Source organism: Protopterus annectens, chromosome 6.part0 (genome assembly GCF_019279795.1).
Source record: "Protopterus annectens isolate FY-2018-M chromosome 6.part0, PAN1.0, whole genome shotgun sequence".
Classification (NCBI taxonomy): Eukaryota; Metazoa; Chordata; order Ceratodontiformes; family Protopteridae; genus Protopterus; species Protopterus annectens.
The window spans coordinates 478,897,390-478,920,634 of NC_056737.1; the positions used below are offsets into that span (position 1 = coordinate 478,897,390).

The 23,245-nt window shown below is 40.2% G+C and overlaps 1 protein-coding gene across 1 annotated transcript in view; it reads left to right on the top strand.

Annotated features, from left to right (window-relative positions):
* The window catches only part of NUMB (NUMB endocytic adaptor protein), a gene marked incomplete in the record, with an annotated part of 721,408 nt that extends 703,618 nt beyond the window's left edge, over window positions 1–17,790 (top strand). The window contains 1 exon segment of the mRNA XM_044074208.1: window positions 15,178–17,790. Within this exon segment, the coding sequence (XP_043930143.1) occupies window positions 15,178–15,896 (719 nt within the window).
* Between the last annotated feature and the right edge of the window lie 5,455 nt (window positions 17,791–23,245).

Genomic DNA, 23,245 nt, shown 5'->3' on the forward strand with positions numbered 1-23,245 from the left:
CAAAGACATCCTCGACACCAGGTCTGGCCTCTTCTTCCCCCAAAGCGCCGGTGTCCAATTCTGCCTCCATCGTCCAGGGTAAGTGTAGAGACCCTGAGCCTCTGCTAGCCCCACAGGGCACCCCTTCTTCTTCTGAGACCTTCCCAGAGGCTCCCACTGAGGAGGTCCCCAGGAAAAGATTGTGTAAGGGGAGACACTTGGACTCCCCACAGCAGTCTTTGACATCTGACACTGACTTGGATTAGTCAGACGGGTCCCCACGATCCCCCTCTGAGGATATCTCTTTTGCAGAGATACTCGAGATCCTTAGGCAGCGGGGTGATTGGCAGTCCAAAAGCCCTACTGAGGAAGAGTCAGTTCTCCTGAAGGCTTTCGGGTCTCAACCTTCCACCTCTTGGGTGTCTCTGCCATTCGATTAGGTCATGCAGCTGGTCTCTCGGAGGGCATGGGAGTCACCGGAGTCCATGGAACCTGTCCCTCGGAGGCCTAATAAGTTAATTTCTGCCCCCATAGATGAGTCCTTTTTGTCCAAAGGAGTCCCTCTTGATGCCATGGTGGTGGCAACAGCCACCAAAAAGGAAATGTCCGAGACTTCCTCATTGATCCATCCTCCTGACAGAGTCCAGGATCATGGATCAATATGGGAAATACATGTTTAGTTCAGCGACTTTTACACTCCGCTCTCTGAACTATTTTGACCCCTTTCATCAGACTGCAAAGAGATCTCCTTAAGGAGTTGGGAGATGCTCTTCAGGGTACTGTAGCTGCAGGGGCTTCCAACAAAGTTGCTGCTCAGCTTGCTACCCTGAATTCCATTGTGAACTCATCCATGCGTCTCGTATCGTATGCAGCCGATGGGACGAGTAGGGCAGCGGGTACATGAATTGCTCTACGAAGACATTCCTGGATGTGCTTGTGTTCCTTTGCAGAGCCCTTTAAGTCTTCATTTATCAGCACCCCTTTTGATGGCTCATCTTTCTTTGGGCCCAAAGTGAAGGAAGCTCTCACCAGGTGTGAGCAGGAAGGAAATACTCTGTCTGCCATCGGAGTTTGTTTTTCCACCTCCTACTCGGCCTTACCCCAAAGGCCAACAGGGAGGTAAAATGTGGTTCCGAAAAGCCCAAGGAACCTTTCAGGACACACATGGTGAACCCCCCTCTAGGGGCAGAGGAGGGGGTAACAATGGAAGATGCCACCCTCGTGGCAGAGGGGGTCCGCAACACCAGGGTGACAGAGATCACTTTTCTGGTCAACCCTATCAGCGCTCCTGAAAGGAAGCCCGACTGTTCTGCTTTGGAGGCAGTCAGGGGTCACTTATCTTTGTACCCAAACCCCTGGCAAGATATAACAAACGACAGTTGGGTACAAAGATTATTTCCAGAGCGTAGCTCATACCGTTCTCCACTCCACCCACACCCCCAAGGAGAATCCCAGACATTCCACCCAGTTACAGAGAACAAGCAACTATAGAGGTCCACAAGTTGCTAGAAAAAAGAGTAATCCAGCCAGTCCCAGCAGACCAAATAGGATCTGGAACGAACTCAAGATTCATTTTGGTTCCAAAGAAAATAGGGGACTGGAGACCTATTTTGGACCTCAGCAGACTCGACCAATTTGTGAAGAAAGAGTAGTTTCGGATGGTCACGCTACAGTCTATACTGTTGGATGTGCTCGATAGATCTCAAGGATGCGTACTACCACATAAAAATGGCCAGGCCATCCAGAGATCACCTGCGTTTCCAGCTGGGAGCCAATCATTATCAATTTCAAGCTCTGCTTTTTGGTCTCACTACAGCCCCCAGTGTGTTCACCAAATGCATGGAAGTGGTCACGGCTCATCTGAGGCGTCTAGGATTCCAGGTGTTTCTGTACCTAGATGATTGGCTCCTTACCTCCACCACCAGGCATTAACTGATTCAGGCAAGGGAATACACTCTGACACTCTGCCATCACTTAGGCATTACAATCAACTCAGAAAAATCTGCCTTGTCACCATTGCAGCATATCGTCTTTATAGGGGCAGAGTTAGACACTTCAACCACCACTCTACGACTACCAATTGAGAGTGCCTTTTTTTTTCCCCAGCATGTCAGTCCATTAGTGTCGAAGGACAGAGCACCGGCCACAGAAATCTTAAAAGTATTAGGTTTGATGGCTGCAGCGATCTTGGCCATACCATTAGCAAGGATGCATATGCAGATTCTTCAATGGCTGCTGTTCACTCAGTGGTCCTATCAGAAACTTTCAGTGAGTCATATGATTTTAATCGCAAACTCTTGCAGGAGAGATCTCCAGTGGTGGTTGACGTCTCCATGTAACCATAGGATGCCCATTTGTACTACCCCCTCCAGTAGCCACTGTGATCACGGACACTTCCTTGATAGAGTGGGGGGGCATTTTCAGAGAAAGACTGCCCAAGGCACATGGACAGATTGAGTCACATTTGCATATCAGTGTTCTGGAGATGAGAGCAGTACTTCTGGCGTTGCAGTACTTCCAAGACTCTCTTCTTCTAGGGACGATTGCAATTCAGACAGACAGTGCCAGTAGTCTGGTACTTGAACAAGCAAGGTGGGACCAAGTCTTACCCCCCTTTGCCAAGAAGCCCTCAGAGTTTGTCAGTGGGCTGTCTCCTCCCAGCACTTTCTGTTGGCAGTGCACATCCTGAGGAGATCCAACGTGATAGCAGACAAACTGACCATGGCAATTTTGTTGCCGCACGAGTGGTCCCTCAAACAAGAGATTGAGGACAGGATTTTCCACAAATGGGGCCAGCCTTGCTACGATCTTTTTGCCAGTCACATCAACACGAAATACAGAAGCTACTTTGCCCTGATTCCGGGAGAACACCCGAGAGACGCACTCGTACATGATTGACCCCCGGTCTCCTCTATGCATTCCTCCCGATCCCTCTAATACCCAGACTCTTACATAAAGCAATGTCGCTGGGAAGGACTGTCATTCTTATAGCCCCTCATTGGCCTCGACAGACTTGGTTCCCCTTTCTTCATCATCTGTTGGAGGTTCCATGGATTCTGGACCCAGTTCCGGACCTTCTGACACATCCGTTGGGGGACCTCCATCCTTCTTTGCAGTCACTGAAGCTAGCAGCTTGGCTGCTCCAGTTCACCTCATAGCCAGGCTTCATGACCTTTCTAATGAGACAAGGCAGATCCTCTTGTCTTCCCATAAGCCGTCCACCAGAAGATTATATCTTAGTAAATGGAAGAGATTTTCCATATGGGCCTCTAAAGAGAACATAGATCCTTATCAAGCTCCCTTGACGTCCATTTTAGAATTGACTATGATCTTTAATAAAGGAGCTGCAGCTGCTACAGTTCGGGTCCAGCTGGCTGCTATATCATCTCGGAGTGTCCAGGCTAATCACAATGTCCCACAAGTTGTCTAAGACCTTTCTCAAAGGAACCTTTCACATGAGGCCTCCAGTGAAGACTCCTTATTCTCCTTTAGAATCTAAACTTTATGCTATCTCGTATAATTCTCCCCACGTTTGAACCAGCATCATCTTGTGACCTCAGATTCTTATCATGGAAAACTATATTTCTGGTGGCTATTACTTCTGCCCGCAGTGTGTCAGAACTGCAAGCCTTATCTATCAGACCTCCTTATTTGATTTTTCATGCTGATAGAGTGTCTCAAGACAAACCCCTCCTTTTTGCCCAAAGTTTGTTTCGGAATCTAATATCAACCAAGTCATTGAGTTGTCTGTCTTCTTCCCTAACCATCAAATCATACCAAGGGGTTTATGTGTGAAATGTATGCTGTTATGGTAACACCTAACCTACTCTATTAGCTTAAATGGCAAGCTATCAACATCAAAACGGGTTTTAGATATATGAAACTGCTAATAGAGTTTTTTAAACCAGAGGGAGAAGAGATGACCAATTTGATCAGAGAAAAACAGACTCTTCTAGAAAGCATGGACCTAACAGAAGCTTGTATTATGAAACTTGAAAATTTACAGATGAAGCTGGACTCTTATGTGAGCAAACTAAGAGACGTAAAAAGGAGCAACTTAATAAGGGACCATACAGATTATAAGAAAGGACACCTTTTTGAATGGCCTAAGGAGAAAATTATCAATGGCAATTTCACCTCCCGTGAAAAAGGATTTAGAAGTAATCGGTATACTGATAAAACAAATCCAAAGGTAGGATCAAATAGTGCCACGGCTAACATTGATTCACAGAAAGAGTTTCTCCCACATGAACTTAGCACCATGTCCCACAGAAAAAGACAATGTTACGGTCGTTACTATAGAGACTGAACTGCAGACTTTTATCAACACTAACTTGTTGTAAGGGAAGTGTGACAACTGTAGTGCCACAACAGGAACTGATCTGCCAAGTATGCCATCAGTATCGGCAAACAAAATAAGTAATGTGGTCGTAGTGTCAGAGGATGAAGTAGAAGAGTCAAATTCAACATCAGCTACAAGACCAAAAGAAGGTGCTGTTCATCTACCCATCTACCAGAATCTCCCTTTTTTAATCCAGAACAAAGGGTCACACTCTCCAAGATCCATGAGCAGGAAGAGAAAGAAAATGAAAGTTACTTAAGTGATGATTTTGTTGAATGATGGTTCCACGTATAATAAAATAAACAGCAGGGTTGTGACGAGACTCATAAAGGAAATGCAGGATATACTATATGATAAACTGATGACTTGAAGTATTACTCAGGAACAGTATAATTTATTTGTTATGAATCCAACCATTCCCAACTATAAGTGGTCTACCCAAGGTGCATAAAAATGAACAAGATCCACCTATGCGTCCCATAGTCGCAGGTAGAGGGTGGATCACTGAACCACTCTCTTATCTTTGTGGAGGACGAATTGAAAAAACTGCTACCCAAAGCTAGAACAGTTCTGCGTGATACACCTCAGTTTCTCAACCGCCTTTGCAAGGAGATAGGCACTAGAACTAATTATGAAGGACTGTTACTTGTGGTCATGGCCATTTAAGCCTCTTTACTGTAATACCAAATGATTTTGGGATTGAATGTATTAGAAAATTTGGCTGAGCAAATGATGTTGACACCTCTCATCTGTAGCCTACTAGAGTTAGTGCTTGAGAATAACATTTTCGTTTGTGGAGATGTGTATTATTGGCAAAAATGGGGCATTGCCATGGGTACCCCATGCGCTAATAGCTATTCCAACCTGGTCTTAGCACAATGGGAAAATGAATGGGCAATAAACCCAAAAAGTACATGGAACACACAGCTGGTCTCTTATAACCGTTTTGTGGATGGCATCTTTATTGTCTGGGAAGGGGGCGAATGTAGTTTACATTAATTTGTTGGTTACTTGGAAAATACCACTGACTTCCTTGAGTTTGAACTGAAAGTGTCAGCTAGAACCATAGACTTTCTGGATGTAAGATTGACCTTGGATACCACAAAAGGAATAAGCGCCAGCATTTTTAAAAAACACACATGGTGTAATCATATGTTACACCAGACAAGCATGCACTCAAGGCACATCTTCCACAACCTTGTCAAGAACCAGGTAACACGAGTGTCCAAATTGTGCACATGAATTGATGATTATTTGGATGAACAGAAGAAATGAATCTCCGCTTCCACAAAAAGAGGTTACAAAAGGAATAAGATGTACATGGAATGTGATGAAGCAGTGGAAGTAAGGGAGAGAGTAGACCCTTAGTACTCGCAAGATTCTAATAGCTCAATGACTGCACCTAGACAATGAACTAATCGACTGAGATGTATTCTAACCTATAGCTCTGATAACGCTTGTGTAAGTGGGATAATCAAGAAGCACTGGCCAATTCTGACTTCTGATTCAAAAATTAGGAACATAGTGGGTGATTCCCTCAGTTTCTCTTATAAGAACAGAAAAAAAAAATAAAAAGACTGCTATGTCAAAATGATGGCTTTGATAGTAGACAAAATCCATGTGATTCATCTGTTATACGGAAAGGGACATGGAGATGTGGCTTTTGTAAGGCTTGTCCATATATTTGCAACAAAAATGTTTTTGTACATTCCGTGACGGGACTCAAATAATTTTTTCATGCAAAAGCTACTTGTAGGCGTGCCAACATTATTTATATTGCTACTTGCATGTCCTGTCCAGCCTACTATGTAGGCAAAACCAACAGACCTTTTAAAGAACGGATTCTACACCATCTATCCGATATTCACAACAGCGCTGGGAATAATGCTTTATATGGACATTTTAAAAACAATAAAACACATCGGTTTCAATTTATGGCCATGAGCATATTGAAAGAATTTGAGAAGAGGTGATATATGTAATAACACTGAACTACAAGAAACTAAATGGATTATGGAACTCAGAGCCGATCGTCCACCTGGTCTCAATGGTGTAATCCCCCTTAAGCCCATTTTAAAAGCAAGAGGCCTTACCAAGAAATGTGGTTGATCTAATGAAACATGCTAATTGTCTTTAGTAAATACAGGCTATGTACTTTGTTGTCTTACCTTTCTTAGGAGTCCCTGTAACTAAGTCAACATGGGCACTGTATTCCGCCCTTTGGTTCCCCTTGCCTTCTTTGGGTGTTCGATTTTCAGTTAGTGTTTTGATTGTTGCTTTCCTCCTATGACTATGTATAGTCATGGTTTAACTTCCATTGGAAGATGAGCTTTCTGACCAAGATTAATTGGTTGTTCTTTTCTTCTGACTCCCAATCTTGGAAGTTAAGCAGGGTCAGACCTGTTTAGTGCTTGGATGGGAAACCACCTGTAAATACCAGGTGCTGTAGGCATTGGTAAATAAGCTTCCTGGTTCAATATGTTTGGTCTTTCTTTTTTCTGTGATTAGAAATTGCTATTATGAGTGGTTTTTGAGACTGGCATGCTTCCGATTGGAAGAAACAGTTTCTGATAGTCTCCTATTGATCTTTTTGATATGCTAATAGGTTGGTTCATTAGACTAGTTCATTGGTCCAGCTTGTTCCTGGAATTTTGCTGATTGGTCCATCTTCTTCTGTGATTAGAAACTGGTATTATGAATGGCTTTGAGACTGGTATGCCTCTGACTGGAAGAAAGTTTCTAAGTCTCCTGTTGGTCATTTTGATATGCTAAATGGTTGGTTCAGTATGATCAGCTTATTGGTCCAGATTCTTTCTGGATTTCTGCTGATTGGCTATCTGTCCTCTTTTTTAAGGAAATCCACTGGTTATTGGGTGAGGATCTGAAGAAGTTTTTTACCGAAAGCACTTATCCACCCTAAAACTTTGTTTTATGCTACTTGGATTTTTACTGTTTACATTAACGAATTTGGTTTTTAACGTGACATGTTTGTCTCATGACAGCCTTGGTGGTACGTCACATCTTTTTCCTCCATCCTCTAGTAAACAGTGTGGTTTTAGATGAGACTACAGCAAATGAACATGTATACCAAATCTACCTTGATATACAGAAAAGCCTGAATGCTGGTGACTGCTTTGCGTGTTTGAAAACAGAATTTAAGGTGGTGACCCACCACTCTGCTAGGCAGTTTAGAAAAAAAATGGTATGAGCCATGGTGTCTTAAACTGGTATTTTACTAGATTGCCTTTTTTTCAGTGTAGTCACACAAAAAGACTTGAAAATACTTAAAAATAGTAAAACCACTGAGTGCCAGTGAGTGATCCAACACCTTTCTTTTCACAGTCACAACTCCCGTTGTGAAACCAAACGAATGTTAATAGTGAAAAGTTAAACAAAGAAATACTTGCAGGCAATGTTAACCAAGTCCACTGTATTGCGCTGTCATCAAATCCGTAGTTGTTCCTACAGCTTACTGACGATTAGTACTCCTCATAAACGTTCCAAACAGCACACCATCTCCGAATGAAAATCACTATTTTATTGGCAGAATACTTTAAAATTGCTAAACGAACCTCTACATATTCATGTCCGAGGTTGAACTGACATAATACTTAGTGTGTTTGTTAAAAACGTTGAAGTAACATACAAATAAGTATCAGCGGACTAATTGTAATGGTTTAGCGCTTTCACCCATAACTTATGGGCTTCTTCAGAACACCATCTTTTAAAACTGTCCACCTTTTAAAACTTCCAAGGCACCAAACTGAAATGTAACTTCCAAAATTTTAAAGTGACAGTACTTGATGTTTTTTTACTTCATATGCTAATTACAATATTTAACTATTTACAGTAATTAGCCACCCAATTCATTCTTTTACACTGCTTCGTTAGTACTATGATATAAAATAAATACAATATCATAATTGTAAAAACTAAAGCAATATTAATTTCCAAATACATCAATTAACTGCTGTACATAAATACTATGTTGCCACAGATTACAATAATTAAAATAGTCTGACTGTTGATTATCCACAAGTTATTGTGCATATCTATCCTCATTGTTGTTTATTACTTATTATACCTTCAATGTTTGTATTTAATAATGTAAAAAAATGTTTAAATATTATAAAATTAAATTAAAATATAAAAATAATAAAATTTTATAATATAATGTACGATGTTATATATAATTTTTGTAATATGTATGTAAAATATTTGTAAAGTATCAGTAAAATCAACCAGTTTCATTCCATCAACATAACTGTTGAGTCATGTGTAAAATATGATTACACTTTATTGTTTAAATATGGTACTGCTAAAACCACTACTTTTTCATTTAAATGTTATATGATGCTGTCACATGGATTGTATGTTCTACTAAACCCAGATGCATCTGGATACTTAACTAAGTTCAAGTTGTTTTTAAAGCATAAATACATGTTCACCTCAAGAATAGCCTTCATTGAAATGCTGTCATTAAGGCCTGGAGGTGTAATGGCGTCTGTAAATAACTGCCACCATGCTTCACGATAATTTAATAGTTTTTTGTTGTCTCTACCTCTGGCATCATTTCTGACAACATCTAACAAGGCAAATTTAAAATGATGTTTTGGACCATTCTGTTCAATATGTTTAAAGCACTCTTTTGGTCCATTTTTCTTATATTATAAATATGTTCGTATATACTTTTTTTAGGCTTCTTTCTGTTTTTCCCACGTAGTAACTTGAACACTCTTGGCAAATAGCAATATAAACCACCATCTTGGTGTTGCAGTTACCCTTAACCTAATTTTTGGCCTAAATATTTTTTTAATACTATTTCTTTGTTGCTATCAAAAATTCATTTGGTTTCACAACGGGAGTTGTGACTGTGAAAAGAAAGGTGTTGGATCACTTATTGGCACTCTGTGGTTTTACTTTTTTTTCCAGTGTATAAACTCCATCCACCACTTAACTGTATTATGTACAAAGAGATGATTTAATAGTTCTTTGAGCCACTCCAGCCTCTGCAAGTGTGTGTCCAACAAACCTAGCTAAATTGTTCTAAAAACAGCAGTCACTGTTTGAACCCCCCCCCAAAAAAAAAATCTTGTATGCCTGTAATATATACGTCAGAGAACCACAAGGTTCACTAACTTCACAAGGCCCTTAGCAGAAATATGTTGGTGTTTGATAAGTACCTAACCTTTTCCTATCACATTCATTCCACTGTTCTGAATGTTCTCTGCAAGTTAAAATTATATCCTGCCTGCCCCTGTGTGAGGCTAGGGGAATTATCAGAGTAAACATACTCATTCAGAAAACTAGAGTAGACCCAATATGATGGCATTAAACTCAACATAGTATTTGGATTTGACAAGTTCTTTGCAAAGGATGAAGGATCATTAATCTGTCTAGTAATAAGAGAACATTGCTGTCCATACCTCATTAACGACAACTGGCTACTTGTAACTGCCAATGCCACACTTTTGCTAAAAAGATTAATCTTTAAATTGTATTTCTGCAGTTATTGCCCACTCAGCAACCCTTGCATCAAAGCTTCTACTAGGCCACTATCATACTCTGTCCAATCAGCCAGTCACAGTGCCCTCACACTTGTTATAGAAAACATTCTACACAATATTCCATAACTTTTTGAAAGAGGGTAAGCCCCCACTGTACTCCCCATGCAGGGTGCTTTGTCCCACACCTCTTGTATAAAAACACCACATGAACAGATTTCTATAAATCTGTGGTAGATAATGGTGGACATTACCAGTTCTCTCACACAATTGTAAAGTCACTTCCCTAATAATGCCTGTAATCAGAACCAACAATGTTGCATACTGAATATAGACGTGTACTGTTTCTTTAATTGTGATTCAATGAAATGAGCATTTAATAATGACATACACCCAACAGGGATAACTGCCACCCAGGAAGACCACATTTGGAATACTGGTTGTTCTACAGAATGTCTACCGATCATGCAAAGAAAGGTGAGATATGGGAAAGTGAAGATGAAGAAAAGTATATAAAGGCTGAACAAGTTAGAAATGTAAACACTGAAGACGAGAGTGAGAGGGTTATACTCCCCTCTTGCTATTACAAAATTGCGAAGTTTGCCACAAGCCAAAAGTCTTCTATCCATCACTGTGTAGCCCTTCATAAATAAATTGGTTAGAGCTGCCCAATTATCTTTCCTATATTCAACTCATTCATGCCCACAAGCTCATTTTCACCCCCTCCCTCCCTCTGTCCCTCCCTATCCTCAGCCTTCAAAATGCACCTCCCTGAAAGACTCTTAAGATCTAATATTCAAAACCTAATAGAACTGTATAAACCTACCCATCCCTCAGGCAAAGATCTATCCTTCACCCTTGCACGTCAGTGGAACTCCCTACCTCCATCCATCCGTACCACCACAAACCTGTCTTCCTTTAAAAACTCATGCCACTCACACCTTATATCTCAGTGGGAATGCTCCTGCTCCCACCCCTCGTAATCTCTTCTCCTCTCCATCTCAGTCTTCTCCGATTCCATACATGGTTTTAGCAGGAACCAATCCATGTGTAAACAGGTACTCTAGATTAACAATGCTGACACTTTTTATCTCAGAAATTCTCTGTTAAATGAAATATTTTATCTGTAATTAGTATAACCAAAACTTTGTCATTTTTGCTGTAGAAATTGTATGTTTAAATAGTGTTTTTACTAGTTCTTTTGTACTTACTATAAATAAAAGCTTTGATTGTAATTTTTGTTTGTAATTATTTTGTTTTTAGAGCTTTGCTCCCCAGGACTCTATTGAAAATGGGTTCTTCTAGGCCCAATGGACTATCCTGGTAAACCAGCTGCAAATAAAATAAAAAAGTATATGGGCATATAAAATGTTGGAGGTTTGGAGGGGGAGGTAAAACTCGAGGAAGGATGGATGGGTGATAAGAGGCTAAAGGTGCTGTGTACAGTGAGCCAGTTTTAAAAAAAAAAAAAAAAAGCTTAAATTAAATATTTGAAGGCAAATGTTATCTACAACTGTATTCTGTGAAGCAGATTACAACATATATTCAAGGGGGCATAAGACAAAGAATGGGATAAAAATAACCAACACCTACCCCACCTTTGGAGCAAACTTCCCCTATAAGTTAGACAGACACTCTAGCATTTTTCAAATAATAACATGGATGCGGGTGGGTATCCATAAATTTACTCCGCAACTGACCTGCTTGGATATAAAAGCTGAACAAGTTAGAAATGTAAACACTGAAGAAGAGAGTGAGAGGGTTATATAGGCTTTTAAAATGTTGGAGGTTTGGAGAGGGAGGTAAAACTCGAGGAAGGACCAGATGGGTGATAAGAAGCTAAAGATGCCATGTACAGTGAGCCAGTTTCAAAAAAAGCTTAAATTAGCTATTTGAAGGAGAATGTTACCTACAACTGTATACTGTGAAGCAGATTACAACATAGATACAAGGGGGCATAAGACAAAGAATGGGATAAGAAATAACCAACACCTACCCCACCTCTGGAGCAAACTTCCCCTATAAGTTAGACACTAGCATCTTTTAAATAACTTGGATGTGGGTGGATACCCATAAATTTACTCCGCAACTGACCTGCTTTGCCCTTTTTGAGACGGTATGAGGGTAGGTATTGGTAGGGAGCAAAACTGCCTTGTGGCTCAGTTTCCTTGTATTTCCTGTGATCTTAAGGGAACAGCTTAAAGGGTTAGCCTCACCATCTGGCCAAACCCAACAGACCAGTCTTTTGCTGTCAGAAGTTTTTGAATGTTGATTTAAAACAATACCTTTCCAAGTGTGGGTTCTTCCCACTGAACCGAACTTTACGTAACCACATAATTTTTACCATAAAAATGTTCACTTAATTGGTGCATTGGAATTACAGGACTTGTTTAATGAGAAATGTATGGCAAAGGGTTTAGAAGAAGTTTAACCATTTTGTTACTTGCATTGTAATACACTGGTAGCAAAGCATGATAAATTAATGACCTCCTACATAGCCTGATGCTTAGAGTTGCTTGGAACCAAAAATCTGTAGGGTTAAGAGTTTTCCCATTAGACCGCTCTTTTTTTAGATTAGATTACTCCTTCCAAGTCCATTACCCACCTCCCACAGCCAGGAACCTTGATTTACTTGCCCATGAAAGTTATCATTCCCTTAAGTTTCATCTTGTTGAAATGAAATTAGCATGTTTTTATGGGTGAGGTGTCTCTGACTAGTGGAAGTATACTTTGCCTACCCTTTTTAAGAAAATGCTGAGAGTTTACAGCTGTTAAAACAAACTCATAGCATAGTCCATCATTAAGTAAAACTTTATGCCAATAGCATGACTGCTGTTAATTTGAATTAATAATATTTCACATTTTATATTTACACTTTCTGCAAACTCTGTTTACTGTAGTACCATCTGTAATAATGTGTGTGTGTGTGTGTGTGTGTGTGTGTGTGTGTGTGTGTGGGGGTTACTATCCTATGTTACATAAAATTCATTTTGAAGATAGTGCTGATCATTAACCTGTTTACTCTGGAAAGCATAACATGCTTACACATTATATTCACAGTGTGCAGTATGCATCTTTCAGTGTTCCTGAGTCCATCACACTATAAGCCTTCTCCATTTCTGCAGAAAAAATGGTTGCTGACCTTTAGGTAAAGTTGCAGGAGAGGAATACTGTCACATTCATCAAGTAGTAATAGTACACTGATTACTGTTTCTAGAAGGGAGAATGTAATATCATTGGAATGTATACTACCAAAGTAGTGGGAGAACCCTAATTTAAAATTGTCTGCATCACTTTCCAGTATAGCCGCAAGAAGTCTAGTTGCAGGTTGTTAAACTTTTTTCCTCATCGTCATTAAAAGACCAGTAAACTCTGTGTAAGTCGGATAATGTGGCAATTTGAGATTGCTTAGAATTGATGAGAATGGATATGGTGTTGTACACTAGGGTATGGTTTTGTAGAACTAGATCAGCTAAAAAAAATTAGTGCACTAGGTGATATTGGAGTCAAGCCTCTCAACACTTCCATGCTGGGACCTTTGCCCTTGAACCCTCGTACTTAATTTACCACCCTACAGAGCTGCACGGGGTCATAGGAAGTTTGACAGATTGAAAGAAATGGTTTGTTGTGTAGAAAAGAGACGTACTCAGACGCATTTCTGCATTTTTCAAGTTGCCATCCATTTCACCAGAAATGTTCAGTGGCGAAAGGCCAGCTGGTCAGAGTGGCCAGAATGGTGACAATGGATGGCGACATCCAACAAAAATGCGATAATTTGAGAAACATGTTTCTTAGTTGGGGTTACCCAGACACTTTAATTACAGATTTAATCATTGAGGTCAAAAAGGAAAAGAGATAATGGGACATACAGACCTATTTTACATCAAAGAACCCCTTTGGTTAGCAGACGTATTAGTCTCAGTGCTAATGAGGCAAGGCCAGGTAGGGGTAACGATGATGACAAATTTCAGGTAATGTATAATTTCATTACAACTTTTAATTTAAACGCTCTCGATTTTAGGAATACAATGTACAAAATCTGGACCTTACAGGTCAAACACCATTAGCTAATGACTTCAGTAACCCCCACAAACCATTTTTGTGAGAGGCAGGAACTTGAAAAGCTTGCTAGAAAATAATAGGAAACGTATAGTTGAAAACCCAGGTATGTTTAACTGTGGTATGTGCAACTATTGTAGGCACATGTTGACTGGACAAATATCAGATTAACAACAAAAAATATTGTATAGGGAAGAAATGTACATGCAACTCTAAGATGGTAGTTTACGTGGCCCAATGCCAACTATGCCCAGCGTTTTGCATATGCAAAACTGATCATAAACTAAGGGTATACCAACACCTATACAACATAAGGAAGGGCAAATTAGAAAATGCACTAGTCAAACATGTACATGAGTTTTCCGAACACAATTTTAAATTCAGAGCAATAGATGAAGTAATTATGGGTGAAAGAGGGGTCCAGCTTCGTTGATATTAGAAAGACTTGAGTTACTATGGCAACTGAGACTTAATGCTGGTCAACACCCTGGACTTAATTTGAATTAATAATATTTCAAATTTTATATTAATTTACACTTTCTGCAAACTCTGTTTACTGTAGTACCATCTATAATAATGTGTGTGTGTGTGTGTGTGTGGAAAGCATAACATGCTTAGAAATGTGTTCTATTCTTTGTGTTTTGAAGCTCAGACGTTTAACAAGATAAAGTAGTTTTGTAACAATTTGATTGTTGTACAAAAAGTGGGAGTCATTTTATGTATTACATATTTTATATGTAAACTAACTTGTATGTTTATATATTTATTAGTGCTATGTCAACTATAATTTATTGGCATTTTTAGTTTATTTTCAAATATGTTCCAGAAACAGAATGGTTGATGACATTCACACTAGGGGAACAGTTTGCTGTTGGTGTGTTTTGAACACATGATAGTAGTTTTAGGATTTTTAAATGGTTTGACTGTATTATTTACTTTTATCTGAAGAAGTTCTAATATTGGTGGAATGAAAAGCGCTTAACTAATTTTGCTAGAATTTTGCCATCACTTGGACTTTTTCCTTTAACTGCCTTTTGTTTGTTTCATAGATTGAAAGAAATGGTTTGTTGTGTAGCTTGACTTGACAGACTGTATAATAACCACTTGAAATATTTATTATGGTTGTGTAGAAAAGGTTATGCTTGTGTAGACTTTTTCCTGCAATGGCCAGTGTCACATCACAGAAGAGCAGCATTGTGTAATATTTTTATATGTAAAAATATTAACTAGCAAACCTGCTTTAATTTAAATTTAGTTAATTTGCACTTTATTTTGCCTTCCAATCTTGCATAGGTACTGACTGGGGAACGCACAAACCTAGTAGCACAGCAGGAAACTTCCAGCCAAGCCATAGGCGTACTCCTTCAGAAGCAGATCGTTGGCTTGAGGAAGTTTCAAAGACTGTCCGGGCTCAGCAACCGACTCCAGTTCCTGTTCCTCTACAGCCTCCAGCACTTTCACAACTGCCCATGCCTGTTCCATCTTCAGCACAACCACTGCCAATGAATACATATCTGCCTCCTCAAGCTGCACCTATTGCTGTTGTTCCTCCTGTACAGCCTGCCTTCATTCCCCCACAGCCTTATCCTATAGCAAATGGATTAACCTATTCCACTCCAAGTGTGCCAGTGGTTGGAATCACCCCATCCCAGATGGTAGCTAATGTGTTTGGCACAGCAGGCCATGTACCGCCTTCCCATGCCCACCATTCACCAGCTCTGATCAAACATAACACATTCCCACAGTATGAAGTCACTTCTGCTGTTGGCAGCACAAGCCCATTCTTCAAACCGGTTCAGCAGCTTAATGGATCTACAGCCTTCAATGGGGAAGACAGCAGTAACTGGGCGAAGGAAGGCAAGTTTATGCCTGGTGCTCCTGCAGCAGAGCCAGTGGATCCGTTTGAGGCTCAGTGGGCAGCACTAGAGACTAAGTCAAAACAGCGGAGCAACCCTTCCCCGACAAACCCATTTTCAAGTGACTTGCACAAGACCTTTGAGATTGAACTTTAAAGTTTACTTAATGACAAGACTTTACAAAGAACCTTGCTAGAATAAGTTAAAATTTTCAAGAGCGGGTATGAAGAGCTGCATCTATGACAACTGCCAATAGATAATCCTGTGGACATAATGGGGTAAATTTAAATCAGGCAAAGTTAATCCGTAACCAAAAATAAAGCAAGACAGAGCTGCATGCTAGATTTCCAGACACTGGTTCAGTAATGCAGCAATGAAGAATAAATATATAAATAAATATATAAATATATATATATATATAGGCTAGCTGCTTCTTTCAGATTGTGTCCTGTGGTTTTATGCCCAGAAACACTGCAGTTCTGATAACGCTGGAGCTTCCATTTTAAGTATATAAAACGAAAAGCCAAAATCTTTATTTTTATGCATTTAGAATATTTTAAATAGTTTAGGAATGAGAAAGAAATTGAGTTGTAAGTAATCTTGCCAAAGTGAAATGTAAATACAGATTTGATTTATCATTGATTCTATTGTAAGTAAATGGGGGGAGAGATCTACAGTTATTTAGCTTGTCCTTGTACTGAATTTAAAGCAGTTTGCTGTAAAGTAGTCTTTTTGCTAAACACAATCATGATTAGTACTCACCATTAATACTGTCGGTATTGCAGCTTCAGAAAATTAGCAGTATTGTTGTGGGTAAGAACCACAGAAGACATTCTCCCAGTTAACTCCAGTTACTGTATCACAAGCAACACTGTTCCCTCTCTGTCTATATATATATATGTGTATTCATATACTATACTATGTTACTGTTGGAACATTGTCTTACATGTTGCTTTGTTTTTAACACTGTCTTATTCTTTATTGTTGTAACCATTTTGCGAATGGTAAATATGAACATTGCACGTAAAAGGGGAAAGCTATCCAGAAGATGGGAAAATAGTACCTGTGTTTTGGCTGTAAACTAGTGCGGAACAAGGCTGAGTGATGAGCCAAAGCTTGCTGCTATAACGGGTTAAAATTAAGTTCAGCAACCATAACTTATCTCCACTTACCGAACAGATTACTCAGTAAAATTCTGATTTCACAAGTAGAGATTTGCAAGTATAGCCTGTGAAACATTTTCCTAGTTTGATTGTCCCATGAGTTGATGCCTGTTTAGTCCCTTTTGTAAGGCATCTGAATACTTGGGGCTCTGTTAGGTACAAAATATAGGCTCATGGCCCATGCAATTAAGCACCAGACCGTGGTGCATATCCCACATTCTTGATGGATGCTAACACAAGTTTAATTTTAAAGTCAATAAAATGTGTATCATGTGATGTAGAGATATGCAGTCTGGAGAAAATGCACAACCATGTGATTCGTATCTTTTAACCATTGGAAATTTTAGAACTGTTGTGGCCCACTTTGTAATGCCAGTTTTAATGTTTTCTATGTTTTCTACTTTTTGTGGCACTTCACCAAATGTCGAGTTCACAGCTGGTATTTGCCACCACACTAAGCCTTTATCTCTTTCTGTCTTTTAAACAATTTGGCTAAAAGTGTACACATTGCTTTGGATATCTCTTTTGAATGTGAGCCTTACAATCATGTGTAATTAATATATTTGTATCATAATGATTTATAATCAACTTTAACAGAAATAAATGTTGGTAGTAGAAAAAGTGGCAGCTCTGTTGCTGTGGAGTCTGAGGAAGAATTTGTTTGTTGGTAATCAAGTGCTTTGAACTCTTTTAACAGATGGCAAGGATGAGATACAACTCCATTGACAGTGGAATGACATTCTAATCTGTACTGCTTAGTGGAAAGACTGGGACAAAAGTGATGACTGAAATGTCATCCAAGTTGTAGTTTTCTCCTAGACATTTTAGAACACTGAATTAAACAATTAAAAAGTGACAAAATAAACCACTGAAAAATAGAAACTGCAGTTAAAAGAACTCTGAACACATTTGTGCTGTATAGTATATTTCATCAGGTCTTATGATGTACTCTAGTACACTTAGAAGCATTTCTTTAGTTAAACTGCTTTTTCTATATACATTTTAGAACAAAAAAGTTGAAATGCAATTTAAAGTAATGCTGTTGTAGCAGCGATACTGTAAATGACATGAAAAAGCCTTAACATCTATTGTGCGGTGAATCTTTTGCTTTGATTTTTGAAAACTTGAATTTTGTGCAGTGTTTTAAATTATGTAGTGAATGCTACATTGAGCCAGGTAAATGACAGATGGCACACCTTCTGGTGACAGAACACTTTGAAATTTATTTATTGGCAGTTGACAATAAACGGAGAAGAATTTTTGCAAAGTCTGTCCCCTTAAGCTGTTCACCAGGCTGGGAGACCTTTGATAAAATTGCTTAATGTTGAGTGTACTGATACTAGCACTGATTTTAGTGTTAAATTAGTGTTTTTCTTTTTACTATACTAGTTTCTGCAGGTCGCAGAAGGTTTCCAAACTTGTTTTAGTATTGTATTTTCAATATTTAGTAGCAAGTCCACAAACATTATTCTAACCATAGTCATTCCTGTCAAAATCATGGACCAGCACTTTCCTGTAACTTCTCTAGCCAGCCTGATTGACATGGTTATCTTGACACAGTGTAAGAATTGTTGCATGCTGTCTGACAGTCATATACTACTAAAGTAGCATACCACAGGGCGTGAAAGAGATGCATATATTATGTCCTGGGAGCCAAAAATCTTGAACACAGTAAACTCAAGACACCAAAATCATCAGCAGTACATCACACCTCACCAAGGCTATCATAATACATATAATCCATCATATGCTGAGGTTCTAAAGATTGACTTGCCTAAACCTCAAAGACCTCCAAAACACAGCATAGACATAAAACACACTGAGCAAGTTAAGCCTACCTCCTCACATAAATGAAGGAGTCACAGATGCTGAGCCTATAAGGCAGGCATCGACCCAACCAAACATTCTTGTTATAGGTGACTCGATTGTAAGACAATGCAGATGTATCTTTTACAAGGCCAACCCAGCAAGGAAAGAATGACAGTTGCTCATTCTGTGCCAAGATCCATCAGATTGTGCAGACACTCAAGTCCTTGAACAGGTACCAATATTACTACTGCCGTAGTGCGTGTGGTTCAGTGACTTGAGATGCACTTCCCTGGACTATATGAAAAGAGACGTGATGAAGCCCTGAATGCATGTCCCAGGCAGGTGTAAGCATAGCACAGAGCAGCATTCTACCTTCTCTAAAAAAAAAATAGTTGATTTTGGTGGCTTCATTCAAAGGAGGTCCAATATTTGTCCGCCTGGGAGGATATGATCGGTCCATGCTGCTTCACCGGGGCTGGGCTGCATCTGTTCACTGTAGAATTTTAATTATTGGCAAAGACTCTGTCCACACCATCATCCCCATAGTACATTTCTTAGACAGTGACAACCTGACAACACAGTGAAGTAAGCAAAGGAAAACATGAAGGTTTTACTGATCAATGCTAGGAGCCTAAACAAGAAACTCCACTCCCTCTAAGCCCTTCTAACCCTGGAGAACATCTGTGTAGTCACCAAGACATTCGTTAAAGCTAAGGAGAGTACTCCCAACTGTGCAGTGCTGTAATGCCTGCCACACATTTAGAACAGCTGCTGTGCAGGAGGGGAAAAATGGTGGAGGTGTTTCATTCTTCATCTAGAACAGACTCACATCAAGGCTCAGCGTAATGCATTAGGGCTTCCTCATGCCAAAATAATCTGAAAAGAGAGGTTATCCGAAAAGTCACATACCATATATTAGCTAGTCTCCTTCTGTGACCTAAGAAAGCCACACCTATCTACAGGAATGAGAATCACTCGGTATTAAACACATTACCTAGGTGATCTAAAATATGCAAATATAGACTGGGAAACCTACACCACTACTAATGTGCAAGCACAAAGATTTGAAGACTTTGTCAGTAAAAACACCCTGGAACAATGAGTCAATAGGGAGAACAACTTTTTGGATCTTGACGTGAGGTCATCTTACACCTTCCTTTGCATATCTTTGTCATTTTTTAGATCTGAGCATAAAGATATCTCCTTCAAAATAAAATTTAAACCCGGGGACCCATTCACCCAAGGTCTTTCTTTCGGCTTTTCCCGGTTAGGGGTCGCCACAGCGGAACTCTGGTCCGCTAATAATTGGCAGTAGAGTTTTACATGCTGGCTTGCCGGGCCTAACGCACAACCTTCAACGAAGGAATGCCCATTCACGCACGTCGCCACACAAAAGATGCTCTAACTGAGAATCGAACGGGCAACATCTAACAGTGAGGCGACAACGCTACTGCAGCACCATCACCGCAGGGACACATTCACCCAAGGTACCTTTAAAAATTTCTGTAAGACAAACTCCGTGCTCCTAAGTGATATACTGGGAAGATTCAAATCTCCCACAAATCCAAATAGTGCCTTTTTTAGGCAAGGCTCAAGGGACAAAACCACCACCATAACCGATATAAGCATACAAAATCTGAAGGTAATGCTACTCAATGCTAGAAGTCTAAACCTCAAAATGCACTCTGTCGAGGCACTTCAAAAAATGGAGAACATCGATATTTGTGCAGTAACTGAGACCTGGTTCAAGGCTTCAGTGAGCACCCCTCCAGTACCAGGCTACAACTCTTATCACACTTTTTGGCCACCAAACCAGGACCGAAACACTACAGGCGGAGGAGTGTTCATATTCACCAAGGATATTCACACCTCCAGGCTAGCTGCCCAACACAATGCATCTGAAATTCTACAGGTGCAACTAATACTAGGTAAGACTGCAATCCAAATTGTAGCTTGCTACAGATCCGCCACCATGCCCCAAGATTCTCACTACACCTTTCTAAACATACTGGAAAATATTAAGATGCAACCAAACACCCTGACACTGGGTGATTTAACTACCCTGCCATTAATTGGGAACACTATTCAGGCACCAACACCTTAGCCCAACGGTTCTTGGAATTCATAAATTCCAGTGCCCTGGATCAACTAATCCATAGTCCCACCGGGGCTCAAATATCCTAGACCTGGTCATTACCAACATGGGAGATCGATGCTCCACACCAGTGGTCACCCCCTCATTGGTCAGGTCTTACCATAAGCTAATCACCCTTGACATCCACATCCCACCCCCACCCCCCAGTAGGGAAACCTCCATAAAAAACTTCTCCAAAGCTAACTTCATGCTACGTATGTCAGAAGTGCCAAACTTCATGACACCCATGCAGACGGGAACTGAAAGTTAGACTGCTGAATCCTACACTAAGGCACTGTACGAGCACATCCACTCATGCATGAATCGTGTCATTCCAAATAGAACCAAGATGCTGTCCTCAAAAAAAAAAAGAAGCCAATCTGGTGGTCCCCTGCCATAAACAAACTGTACAACAGAAGGAAGAAACTGTTGCAGAAAAGAGGAAAATCCCAGGATGCAAAATACTCCCTTACCAGCCTCAGTAAGAAGCTGAGATCCCTCATAAAATCCTCCAAAGCTAGTCACGAAAATAAAATTGCCAAAGATTCCAAGGACAGCCACAAGGCATTATATAGTTATGTCAAAGATCTAAATGACAATGCTCAGATCTTTTCTGAGCTACAACACAATGGCATTAAATATACTGATCCCAAGGATATTGCCAATATCCTGGCAGATCAATTCAATGCCAACTTCACCTCCCTCTCACCCCCTAAAGGGCCCAGCTCAATACCAAAAGATTGCCAAATTCCAGTAATCACGGCCACACAGGTAAAAAAAAAACTCTCCAAAGCTAACAATACAGCATCCATGGGACCAGACAACATCCTGGGCTGTGTACTACATGAACTACAAAACGAACTGACACCTCACCTAAGTGTCATGTTTAATTATAGCCTCAACTCATGCTTCGTGCCCAGTGAATGGTGCACAGCTACAGTTATCCCACTCCACAAGGAGGATCCACCTTGGATCCTGGGAAATATCGTCCCATCAGTCTGACGAGCCTGATCTGCAAAGCCATGGAATGCATTATCATGGAACTTATAAACCAAGACATTGGCAACCTTCAAACACTAGACCCCACCCAGTTTGGTTTTGTAAAGGGCCAATCTTGTCTCCTAAACCTGCTTGACTTCTTCAAATCAGTATCCAGAGACGTGGATGAGGCCTTCAACACCATCCCCCACTCTGGAATCATAGATAAACTTACTAAGCTGGGCAGTAATCCCTACGTCACTCAATTGGTTGCCAACTGGCTTACTGACAGAACCCACACTGTAAAAGTAGCCGACTCAAAATCCAGTTCCAGACAAGTGACAAGTGGAGTACCTCAGGGTTTAGTCCTGGGACCAATCTTGTTTGGCATCTACATCTCTGAAGTACAGGCCAGCACTAAGGGACTCTGGTTATCAAAGTTCGCAGATGACTGCAAACTGGGAGCAATTATTGAATCGACAAATTATGTGGATTTTCTACAAAAGGGCCTTACAGAAACAGATGCTTGGTGCCAGAGCCATGGGCTCAAGCTCAATGCTAAGAAATGTATAGTTATCCCCTTTGGGAAAAAACATGTACCCATGAATTACCACATAAGTGGCAGTACACTAAACACTGAAAGTGTGATAAAGGACTTAGGGACACAAGTGGACAGTGGTCTCACCTTCAATAACCACATTGCCACAACAGTCAGGAAATCCTTCTATGTGGCACACCTCATCATTAAGGGCTTTTCATCTAGAAAAAAGGGAGGTCATTGTCCCACTGTACTCATCCCTCATTAGACCCATTATAGAGTACAACACCCTGTTTGGTATGTACCTCACAAGACATCTGCAACAGCTGGAAAGGCCACAGAAATACCTCACTAAAAGAATCACAAGCCTAAAGCAGATATGCCCTATGCTGACAGTCTAAACAAATCTCCAGCTATACTCTGTCGCATATCACCTGCTCAGAGGCAGTCAGCTTAACATACAAGGTCATGTCAAACCCAGAGCTGTTGGACATGCTACACTTAAAGAAATCCCAATCCCTCAGAGCCACACACTCCAGGGATCTAAACTTGGTCATCACAGTGAGCAAAACATGCTGGAGGGATAGGTTCCTGACCAAGAGACTCCCCATATTCTGGAATAGACTGTTAATACATTTCAAGCTTATATCCTCCTCAGTGGTCGCTGGCATTAGGATTTTTTTTTCTTGACTGTTTACTCATCTTTGAGTAGTCTTTGTGCCATTGTTGGAATTCCTTCTTCTCTTACCTCTTCAGGTTTTTACTTAGGATACCATAGTTGGTATTTTTCTCCTTTCTGCCCAATAGTTAAAAAAAAAAAAAAAAAAAAAATGTTGCTTCTTTGTGCAAGTCTGTGGTATTCACCTCTTCACCATGTCTGAGA